The 12,560-nt window shown below is 38.6% G+C and overlaps 1 protein-coding gene across 1 annotated transcript in view; it reads left to right on the top strand.

Moving 5' to 3' along the window:
* LOC146512727 (IgGFc-binding protein-like) overlaps positions 1-12,560 on the top strand; it is a 69,412-nt gene that overhangs the window by 21,497 nt on the left and 35,355 nt on the right. The window contains 9 exon segments of the mRNA XM_085171009.1: positions 2,535-2,555; positions 2,651-2,867; positions 3,047-3,322; positions 3,750-3,845; positions 3,945-4,110; positions 10,060-10,460; positions 10,548-11,124; positions 11,225-11,808; positions 11,952-12,504. Coding sequence (XP_085027135.1) covers positions 2,535-2,555; positions 2,651-2,867; positions 3,047-3,322; positions 3,750-3,845; positions 3,945-4,110; positions 10,060-10,460; positions 10,548-11,124; positions 11,225-11,808; positions 11,952-12,504 — 2,891 coding nt within the window.

The raw sequence follows: 12,560 nt of genomic DNA, 5'->3' as shown, positions 1-12,560 counted from the left end.
CACCTGAGGTGTTGCTCCATTTATCTGTCTTTCTGTACAGTCCAAAATAATATACTGCATAAATTGGTCATGTTACCAAAGTCATTTTGAATATTAATAGCCACAGAAAATAACAAATAAACAAATAAAATAAATTAAATTGAATGATTAACACAAAAGTGGTTATGCATTTTGGGTGTGCCACACATTTATTACCTCCAGGCTGGACTACTGTAATTCATTATTATCAGGATGTCCTAAAAACTCCCTGAAAAGCCTTCAGTTAATCCAAAATGCTGCAGCAAGAGTACTGACAGGGACTAGAAAGAGAGAGCATATTTCTCCTATATTGGCTTCCCTTCATTGGCTCCCTGTTAAATCCAGAATTGAATTCAAAATCCTGCTCCTAAGAAGGTCTGAAATAATCAGGCCCCATCTTATCTTACTGACCTTGTAGTCAGTGTAGGGACTAACGCGTTATTAAGTAACGCATTACAGTAACTACGTTATTATTGTGGTAACGAGCACGGTAACTAGTTATTATGCCAAAATCAGGAACGCGTTAATTGTTACTGGGATTTAGATAGGGTTGTTATTCGTTACTTTGTGTGGTGGCTATCGCGGAGCTTCCACAGTAGTGATGGTAAATTTGATTCTTTTTACTGAATCAAGTTTGAATTAGTCACTCACCAAAGTGAATCGGGGTTTTTTGTACATTTTCACTCAAACTTAATTTGTTTCTCTTTTCATGTATATCCTACTGCTAAGATGAGTGATTCTAAAAGAAAACAACTATTTTATAGAGCCAAAAAGAGCAAAAAAAATTCTAAAGGGAAAATTTATTTTGTTTATTTTTATTTTATTAGTATATTCCTTAAATGTGTCAAATATATATTTTCTCATCTAAATGTCTACTGAGCTGTGAGCCAGGGGGCGGTAATGCGCTTTAACATTGGTTGCCAATCAAGAAGAAGAAGAAGCTGTGAGCCAGGAGGGAGGGGGTGAGGGTCTGCAGCCTTAAAGTACGTAGCCTTAACGGTTCACAAGGGCCACGTACCGCTAAGGCCGGAAGTGCGAGGCTTGTGAAATAGGATGGTCTAGCTTCCATCGTGCTGCCCAGGTTGCCTAGCAACCATGATACTAACCCCGAGAGCGAATTAGTGCACTTCGCTCTCGCACTGCAGGCTTACCTGTTGTTCCTAGAGTATTTAAAAGTAGAATCGGAGGCAGAGCCTTCAGTTTTCAGGCCCCTCTTCTATGGAACCAGCTTCCAATTTGGATTCAGGAGACAGACATTATCTCTACTTTTCAGATTAGGCTTAAAACTTTCCTTTTGCTAAAGCATATAGTTAGGGCTGGATCAGGTGACCCTGAATCCTCCCTTAGTTATTCTGCATAGATGTATGCTGGTGGGGGATTCTTCTTCAGTCACCTTTCTTACTCACTATGTATTAATAGACCTCTCTGTGTTGAATCATACTTGCTATTAAACTCTGGCTCTCTTCCACAGCATGTCCTTTGTCCTGTCTTCCTTCTCTCTCCCTAATTCGTTGCAGCAGATGGCCGTCCCTCTCTGAGCCTGGTTCTGCTGGATGTTTCTTCTTGAAGGGAGTTTTTCCTTCGCGCTGTCGCCAAAGTGCTTGCTCATAGTGAAGTCATTTGATTGTTGGTTTTTTTTTCTGTATGTATTATTGTAGGGTCTACTTTACAATATAAAGCACCTTGAGGCAGCTGGTGTTGTGATTTGGCGCTGTATAAATAGAATTTAATTTAACTGAATTGATTTGAACTACAGCTGGAGTCCACTACTTGACTTGATGAATTTCAGTGTTTCAGTGTGCAGAAGACAACCATACATTTTTTTCTGTCATGTAGAGTCAGCATGGACAAGAAAAAGCCAGAGCTTCTCAATTTACTTAATGCAGCAAAACTGATGGGGAAAAAACATTTTGTCTTCCTCCACTCCTTCCTCCTGACTGTAAGTACATTATTTACCATCACTTATATTTTGAGAATGGTTTACTGTTTCAGCAGTAAACCCTTTGTCTGAGATCTGTATCTATGGCTGCTAAAGTTACTGCTTGACTATTAACCATGGTAACGGTATCTGACATTCTTCTTGAGTATCCTTTGATAGAGTATTAGATTACATTTCTTAGGTAAATATCCCCAACTATATAACGCCTTGGGTGTCCCCTGCACTCTCAAATGAGCGTGAGAGACTCACAACTAATATTACATCAAGATTGAACAGATTCATCTGAATTTAGCTCTGCACTTAGGTTATAAATTAAACAAAAAAATTAATTTTCCCTTTTTAATGAAGAAATCTGATTTGACAGAATGGTGGGTCAAATCAGGTTTTTTGTGCTGCTTTTGGGAATGACAGGTTAGTAATTGTATTTATGTTCCTTTAATTCATTTTATGGTGTGTTTATTTTTGCCTAAGTGATCACTCAAAGTTTTTGGATCAGAAATAAAATCTTGCAATCTTGGAAAACATAATTTTCTGCTTTGCATTTTATTTATTTGTGTTTTTTTTTTTTCATGTACAGGTGTGACTGCTCGGGTTGTCAGTAAGTTTGTGTCTTCTCAAAACCTTCTCTAAAGATTTGACTTTCATCAGTTTATCCTCAATTTATATCACATTTACACATACATAGGAGTAAAGACTGAAAGCCTGTGAGAAATATGTTTTATATTTATGTTTGCAGAATATTAACCATATAGGCTTTTTCTGTCTTTTTCATGATCTGCCTAATTGCTTCTTAGGACCTCTTTACCCAACATCTGGAACTGTAAGCTCTGCGGTAGATGATGGAAGTTCTCCAAAGATTACCCTGCTAAGACCTTTTTTCTATTTTGGGAGGACATATAACAGCATTTATGTATGTAAAATTAACAGTAACAATTAATTTACTACATTTGTACCATAAAAATATTTAGCTGTCTAATTAAACTTCCTGCCACTAATTACAATATAAAACCTGGTTTGCAAAACAAAATCTGAATCTGTTTATCTAGATGTTGTGACAGGAAATATTCTTTTCTTTTCAATTTTTTTCAGGTCAATCATAATGGACACCTAACATTTACTCGTCCACTAAGTGAATTTATAAGTCAGAGGTTCCCACAACGTATCAGAGACATCATCGCTCCATTCTGGACAGATTTAGACAACAGAGGAAATGGTCAGATCTACTACAACCAATACACCAGTGGCAGTGTTCTCCAGCAAGCTACACGGGACATCAATCAATACTTTCCAGGACTCAACTTTAATGCCAACTGGGTCTTTGTTGCAACATGGTTTGAGGTGGCCTATTATCCCACAAGCGGAACAGTAAGTCAGCTTCCAAAATTTGGAATTAAATTATGTGCTTATGTGTGATGTATACGTGAAAGTCTGTTGCCTACTAACTCAGGAACAGTAGGTTAGTGTAATCTAGTGTCATCTTCCAGACATAAAGACACGAATTCCTGTGACAGATTTCATACAAAGATTCTTTTTGAATATTGTGCTTTTTTTTTTTTTTTTTTTTTTTTTTAAAAGTGATACCTGATGATGACCTAAAGCATTTCATACTAAGAAACTAAGATGGTTAATAGTAATTATCTGAAATCTAGACCATTGAAATTGAAGCACAAATTATGAATTAATACATTTGATACAGTGATACATGAAAAGTGTATCATAACAAAATTAGGTGTAAATCCAGCAGAACACTGATCAAACAGAACATATAGTAAACTGAATTCATATTTTCCAGCGCACTACTGTCCAAGCTGTGCTGATCTCTGGAGGCCAATATTCATTTGTGCTGATGAACTACGGTATAATAGCCTCAACAACACTGAGAATTCAGGTCAGACCTACTATAGTCAATGCTCTGCATAGTTACTAATGAAAAAACATTCATTATTTCTAAATGCATTAATCATATTCTTGTGACTCACATTTGTAGGCTGGTTATGATACAATTGGCTCCACTCACTATTATGTCCTCCCTGGATCATTCACCAGTGCTGCATCAGGGAGTAACTCAAATTTTCGCCTTAGCAGCAACGTCAATGAACCAGGTCGCTGGGCCTTCCGGACAGACCATGGATCAACAGGCTGCACTTTTAATGGTAAGACTGCAGGATACAGAAGGCAACTGCTTCTGCAACCTTTATGTTAGATATCATTACAGTCATTTGCAACTGTAATAGGCAAGGCAAGAATTCTAACCACAATGCATTAAGGTGCAATGAGGTTGAGGTTATTAACATCAAAGTCTCTGACTGTTTTTCCCTAATGTTGTTGGAATCAATAATTTATGAAGGAATTTCAAAGAGAAATCAGCTTTGAAATTATTAGTTGGAGGCTAAAAAACATTCTTTTTACCTGCTTAAAGGATGTTTAGCCCATGAATTCCAAGGTTTTGAAAGATTTTGAATGGCAACATATGGCAAGCAAAAAATCCGCCGTTCCCAACAAAGTGACTTATCCTAAGGCAGACCTACCCAAAGTGTGGGGCCCGCCCCCTAGGGGGGGGGGTGCAGAGCCATTGCAGGGGGGGCACGGTATGAAAAGGGGGGAAAAAAACCAAAACACTTGGACACTGCTAGCACGGGGCGCCCACACAAACGCAAAGCAGGAGATGAAGCATCTCCTGCTTTGCGTTTCCAAACCAACTTCATTCTAAGCCAAAGACTAGAAAATATGGCGAAGCATATCTTCCCTTTGGCTTCACCTGCACAAGTGCCAAGGTAGGTCTCCCCTGCAGAATTGGTTTTCCCTTCGTCGGGAGCACGCGCTGGGCTCTCCAAATCAGGGACAAACAGTATCCCACATTCTTGATTTTTAGTTCACACACACTTGTTGTAATGACTAACTACTCCTGACATTTTGGAGATGTTAGCTCTTTATACAGTAAAGTTACAGTGGGATACAAATAATATCAGGCTGATGCTGCCACAATTTGTCCCCTGGTTCAAATCACGGACAAACAGTATTCCACAGTTGTTTATGTTTTTGAACCCATTTTTCACAGAGAGGCATTTTTTGAAAAATGTATTGATAGCAATGTTGAATATTATTACACAGGAAAAAAACAGCTAAACTTAAAATAATTACACAATGACGCCTCTGCCTTTCTAAATGGAGGGACAGTAACTGCGTGTGTATATGTAAGCGTGTAAAACCTGAAGATAGTCAGATTAACAGTAACAGTATTAGTACAGTAGTAGTACAGCGTGATGTGAAAAAAGGCACATACCTTTGACGTTGCGTGACGAACTATGTATCCCTTGTCCACACGTAAATGCAAAAAAGGAGTTTTAAAAAATCTCAGTTTTCGGTGATTTGAAACGCAGTTTACGTGTGAACGAAAGGCCCAAATGTATGGAACGCCAGGACTGCCATAATGAATTAATTAAATACACCATTAAATAATTAATTAAATGTGGCAATAATTAATTAAAATCAGAAATAATTAATTACATAAATATTTATGACACATGTAATTAATTAATTATTGACACATTTAATTAATTATTGACATATTTAATTAATTAATGACACATTTAATTAATTATTGACACATTTAATTAATTATTTCTTTATTTCACATTTTAATTAATTATTGACACATTTAATTAATTATTTCTTTATTTCACATTTTAATTAATTATTGGACAGTTGACTCCTTCAGGTCTCACCATGAAATAATTTTATCTGTCAACCTCACCCATCAAACTCATCAAACGCCATGCAGCTTCTCTAACATTTGATTGGTTGCCGTGCAAAGTAAGGCAAGACAGGTCAATCCTAGATAATCGATTGCTTGTGTCGACTTGGTATCCCAGAATGCATTTCAAATCACAGGCAGCAATGGTGTAGTTTTAATAATAGTGTTTTAGCTGCGAATGTCTGGTCAGGTTGTCAACATAGAACATGTTTGCAAAAGTGCTCAGATGTTTTCAGACATTTCACTAGCTCTGCTAACAGTCAGCTGACAGAGTGCACCGAGCTCACAGCCCCGGTGTTCCAGCTTAACTGTTTATTTTGTGTGTATTTGTTTGGTTTGGAGGGGTGGGGGCTACGTTAACCGGTTTGTTTAGATATTCCACTCTCTGTGTTCCACATGTTGCATTCGCAGATTCTCATTTTCACCGAACGATCGTCTCTTTCCACCTGGTCTTGTGTCTCTGTGCTTTTGTAACATAAAGAACGAGCTGACTTGTTTCTCACGACAGCAGCGATCAGCTCAACAGGCCCTCAGTTTTCCTGCATGCATCCTCCTCATCCTCACCTGTCAGCGGTTGTTTAACACCTGCTGCTAATTCAAGAAACACGTCCACGTTACCTGGTGATAGTCACAGTTTAACTGGGCAGCCGGTGCTCGATATTACGCAACGTCAGCACATTTTTCTGCACAAGATAAGTAAATATAGTTTTTCCCGAGCGCAGAGCTGCTGGACCTTGTTTCCCAACAGAGCACTTTATAGGCGAACCCACTTTATCAGCGGCTGATGTCCAATCACTGGCACAGCTTTGAAACCTCACCTGAGTTTTAGCTCTCAGTGTTAAACGCTGGACTTAATTCACTCAGGTTTTGTCTGTCGGGTCACGTTTACTTCGCTGTTTTATTTACAACTGAGCAAATCGGTTTGGCTGAGGTTAAAGTTACGTTTCAGAACTGCACAGTTTTACAGACGTTTAATGGTTCACTGGCACATGTGTTCGACTAAACCATTCGCTTTTCTTTATCTGGTGTGTTTTGGATTTAACAGTGAATCTTGAGAGTAAACTGACTTATAAAATGTTTTAAAGAAAGAGAAGAGTAGGCGCATTTCCACCGAGAGGACCAGAGTTTGCAACAGCTTGTTCATCATGAAGACTGCAACCTGGACAGAAATATTATATCATCTGTTTTTTAATAGTTACTTATAGCAACTGTATTCTAAGCACCAGCTGTCTGTTAGAATATTTAGAGTTTACTTAAATAAAAATAAATGAGGTTAACATATAATTTGATTTTTTTTTCTCTTTTTTTTCTTTTTCGGTCATGTTATGTTTGTCAAAGGCTTGTTACAAACTATGAAACACATCGTGCAGACTTCTGGATGTTTTGTTCTTTATGCTGTAGATTTTCACGTCTCTGGAATAGTTGGCAGTAATAAGGATGATTTTCTGTATAATCATATCGATATGACCCGTGACATATTCGTAGATGACCGTTAGATTAGTCAGCTGGGAAACTCTGGGTTAACTCATAGAGCTGAAGATATCGTGGATATGCTGACCTCGCTCTGTGGTGTACAGGTCCGTTTACCCTCATGATTAATATTCACAATAAAAATATTAGCCGAACATCATGAAGTCTGTATGTGTTTCATAGTGTCGAACAACCTTTGTACAGTTAAAGCCATCAGTTACTACATGACGGAAACACCAACGTTATTTATTTTATGCGTTTATACGCAGGTCACGCTGATTACTGAACAAAAACCCAAAGATCAGCTGTTAATCGAATTTATTTGCTCTCTCTCCTCCTTAAACATGTTTTTAATGTTAGTTATAATTCAGAATTGGCGACTGAAACACGTAGGACACATAAGAACATCAGGAAATAAAACCCCGATAAATATAACCTCAGTAAAATAAGTCCGTGTCAGCGGGGGTTATTACAGCTGTGTACCGGGGCCTGCGCTTTGTCGGTGGTAATAACAGCTTGTTTGCTTGCGAGGCGAGCGGGTCTATCCACGTTTTGCCGTGAGACTGGGCAGACATCTCCGAAATCATCGAAGCACTTATGCAAAGAGGCTGTATCTTGAGAAACCGACCAGACACATGAAGATTAAACCACTACATTCTCGGCTAAAAAAAATATTAAAACTGTATTTGGTGACACACACAAACAGGGTTTTTCAAAGTTTAGTTCTGTTAGTTTCCACTGCTGGTTGTTGTGTGCTAAAAACAATGTCCACCAGGCCAAAGCAATGGTTTTGACTCGATCAGCGTTAACCCCGCCCCCTGAGTTTGATGGGTGAGGTTGACAGATAAAATTATTTCATGATGAGAGCCAGGCGCCAGGACTGCCAAAATCAAATAAATAAATATATCTCTGTGAAGGTTCTCAGTCATCCAGGTCATCGTAGTCAAAGGAGCTTGCAAAGAAAAGCGTCTGGACTTCTTTAAGTTACTTGAAATAAATATATCATTAAATAATTAATTAAATGTGTCAATAATTAATTAAAATGTGAAATACATAAATAATTAATTAAATGTGTCAATAATTAATTAATTAAATGTGTCAATAATTAATTAAAATGTGAAATACATAAATAATTAATTAAATGTGTCAATAATTAATTAATTAAATGTGTCAATAATTAATTAAAATGTGAAATACATAAATAATTAATTAAATGTGTCAATAATTAATTAATTAAATGTGTCAATAATTAATTAAAATGTGAAATACATAAATAATTAATTAAATGTGTCAATAATTAATTAATTACATGTGTCATAACTATTTATTCAATTATTTAATTCCAATTTTAATTAATTATTGCCACATTTAATTAATTATTTAATGGTGTATTTAATTAATTCATTATGGCAGTCCTGGTGTTCCATACAAACGCACAGAAACAGCTGTGTTTTCAAAAATACCCGTGTAGGTGTGGATGTAGCGTAAAAGAGTTAGTATTTTTTTTTTTTTTATTACTACCTGTAATTTATTGCAGCTTACTTGTATTTGCTTAATTGTTTACTAAATGTTTGAGGTGTGAAATAAACAACAATGGAGCAAAATAGGGGGGGGGGGGGGGGGGGGGGGGGGGACATTTTTCTTGTAAAACAAAGGGGAGCCTAGCAAAAAAGGTTTGGGAACCACTGTCCTAAGGCAAGATTCACATGGACACATTGCTTACCACAGATTACCTATCACTGTTGTTAACTTTGGTCATTTTGGTTATTTCAACACAAGCACTGCATGCAAAGCAGATGACAAAAACTGAAGTAGATGCGGTTTCTCAGTACATTAGAGTTGGAACCTTTCATGCATGAATTATGACAACCTCAATCAGGATTTTTTTCTTAAGTATTTTATTCATATTTAGGCATACTGTGGTCACGCCTGCATCGAATTCATCCAGGTTACATGGTTAATTAAAATAATCAAATTACAGAATTTACATTTATGTTAGACTACTTTTAATTGACTGCTTTAGCCCACTTACAATGAAAATTAAAATAAAATCTTGTTCATGACCTGTGTAGTATGTTAACACTATTGGAAGTAAACATAACTTGGACTCCAATTTTGAAAACACAACTTTCATTTTTTTAATATAAAGCTCTGACTTATATTATGAGTATGAGTCTGTGGTCTGGGAGAGAGTCCTGTAACTCTGTCTGCAAAATACAGTATATAATGACCAATGTTGGGCAATTAATTATATAGTTACTTCTTCAAAAAAGTAACTGAGTTATGCAAACAATGTTCTTTGCAGCTGTTTACCTAAAAATGCAGCCAAGACATTTTTTAAATAAACATTTCAAACTATTTACAGAACTATCAGGTGTTCTGCATCAAATTTGATGCAACACAAATTATTTGTGCCACTCCAAAAAATTATTTCTGTCCACTATGAGATAAGGGAGAACATCACAAGCCTGATACCTGCAGGCCTGACAACAGGCGATGTATCACTCCTATAACACCTGTAACATTTAGCAGTCACCTCATTGTTCTGACACACACAAGAAAACTATTGACTACACTACACACTAACTACACAAGATTTGCGCTAAACGTCGCAAATCTCTCACATCTCAAAACACTACCGTCACTCCTAAAACTTCCCCCCTTCCTAAACAACTAAATATCATGTTGCCATATCATCTTTTGATTGGTTGACATGGTACATTTTTTGACCAATAGGAAAGGGTGGGGGGTTTTTGGTTTTGGTTTTGCTCACAGGCAGAGAGTGCTTTCAAGTGTTTTCCTTATAAAACACGATTTTTACTACTGTCTGGACATTTAACACAAGGCATAAGGGACATTTTCTTTTATTCTTTTTAAGGTGAATTAGTGCAGCTGGGTGCTTCATTCTGGAGTGACAGGACCTGTGCACAGAAGTGCACATGTATCTCAACAGGGCTGCAGTGCCGCAAGGAGCCATGCTCCTTTTCACAGATCTGCAAGCCAGCTTCCTTCCAGTTCTCCTGTCAGACAGTGCCAAGAGGAACCTGCACCATAAGCGGTGATCCCCATTACTACACCTTTGATAACACAGTGTTTCACTTTCAAGGCACTTGCACGTATGTTCTCTCTGAGCAATGTAATAGTGGACGGCCCTACTACAGAGTAGAAGGCAAAAATGAGCACAGAGGCAGTACTCGAGTCTCTTGGACACGACTGGTGAAAGTGCATGTCTACAATGACACAATTGAGCTTGTCAAAGGACGCCGTGGTCAGGCTAAGGTTGGTCATTTTTATTCTGGATAAATTCTACACTTTATGACCAGATGTACTTTTCTCACTTGATATATTTGCTGGTTTTGTTTACAGGTTAACGGGAACTTTGCATCCACTCCATTCTCCCTTAGCAATGGCACCGTGCAGGTTTATGAGTCAGGTTTTTCTGTGTTTGTCAGCACTGACTTTGGTTTAGTGGTGTCTTATGACACAAATCATTATGTCCAGATCAGCTTGCCCTACACTTACCAGAATGGGACATGCGGTCTTTGTGGAAACTTTAATGGCATTGGTAGAGATGACTTTCAAACTCGTGACGGTGAGGTTGTGAGCTCTGATGTGGTTTTTGCTAACAGCTGGCAAGCATCTGGGGATGATAAGCCTGGTTGTGGGCCACAGTGCGGAGGTCTGGACTGTGCTGTTTGCACTGTAGAAGAGACAGCATTGTACAGCAACACTGACCACTGTGGTATCCTCAGCAGTAGGTCTGGACCTTTCATGGCTTGCCATCAGCAACTTCCTCCACAGTCCTTTGTGGACAGTTGTGTGTATGATCTGTGTGTAGGAGGAGGGTATCGACCTATTCTCTGTCAAGCCCTAAGTGTGTATACAAGTCAGTGTCAACAAAGTGGTATTCAGCTACCAAGTTGGAGGACACCTGGCTTTTGTGGTATGTTAATCACTTTTTTTTTTTTTTTTGCATTATTTCAAAATATTATTGTATTAAAATTCCACCGATGTAAATATCGATGTTGTTCTGTTATTCCTAGAAATCCCATGTCCAGCCAACAGTCACTTTGAGTATGAAGGCACAGGATGTCCACCTACCTGTGTTAATCCCAACTCTACCCATAACTGCCCTCTACCTCCCCAGGAAAGCTGCATCTGTGATTCAGGCTACATCCTCAGTGGTGGGGTCTGCGTCCCTCATGCTGAGTGTGGCTGCAGCTTTGAGGGCCGTTATTACCGCTCTGGACAAACTGTAATACTAGACGAAGACTGTGGGAGACGTTGTAGCTGCAGTAATGGCTCCATGACTTGCCACTCTCATGGTTGTGGCCCATTTGAATCATGCAGGGTGGAGGATGGAGAAAGAGGATGCAGACCAAATACGTATGAAACATGCTGGATCAGAGGCCCGGGGTCATATCAGACATTTGATGGGCTGACATACCATTATCCTGGGGCGTGTCGATTGACACTTGCCAAAGTTATGGGACTGTCCAGTCACCCACACTTCATGGTGACAGTAGAAAAAGTGCCAAGAGGCCAGCAAGGTTTTGCACGAATTCTGCATTTTGAAGCAGAGGGGATACACGTATCTATGGAGATGGCAAATAACAGTAAAGTGAAGGTAAGTGAATGGAACACTTACTTAAAATTATGTTCTTCCTTTAATATTATTATCCTATTAATATTTATTTATATTTTTTATGTGTACACGGACACAATACTGTTTAAGTCTTGTTAACTGCAAAAAACTGGATGATCCTGCAGGTTAACGGTCAGCTGATCAGGCTACCTTTCAGCACTACATCCAACCGAATCCAGATCTTCCACAGCAGCATTTACAGTGTCATCATTCGCACCTCCTTTGGTGTAACTGTGCAGACAGTCTGGCCTCACTTTGTCCGTGTCACTGCTCCTGGTGTCTACAATGGTTCACTGGGTGGACTCTGTGGTAACTACAATGGTCATCCACATGATGACTTCAATACACCCAACGGTGTCCTGGTCAACAGTTCTCAGGACTTTGGAGACAGTTGGCGAGATGGCTCTCTGGCTGCTCACTGCGTGGAAAGCATGAACCAAAATTCTACAACTAATTACAATTCTAGTGAGTACTGTGGCATTCTCAGCTCACCAGATGGGCCATTTGTACCCTGTTGGTCTGTGGTCGACCCAAGGCAGCAGGTGGATGTATGTGTGGAGATCATGGGGGGCTCTAACAATCCAGCATCAACTCTGTGTGACGTCCTACGAGATTATGCACTAATGTGCCAACAGAAGGGTGTTGCTTTAGGACAATGGAGAAATGCAACTGGCTGTGGTAAGCATTCAACTGTTTTTGAATTAATTCTAGCCATGATCTCCAAATGTTTAAAA

The sequence above is a fragment of the Neolamprologus multifasciatus genome, chromosome 8, assembly GCF_963576455.1.
Source record: "Neolamprologus multifasciatus chromosome 8, fNeoMul1.2, whole genome shotgun sequence".
NCBI classification, from domain to species: Eukaryota; Metazoa; Chordata; class Actinopteri; order Cichliformes; family Cichlidae; genus Neolamprologus; species Neolamprologus multifasciatus.
This window is presented reverse-complemented; position numbering and strand designations above follow the sequence as displayed.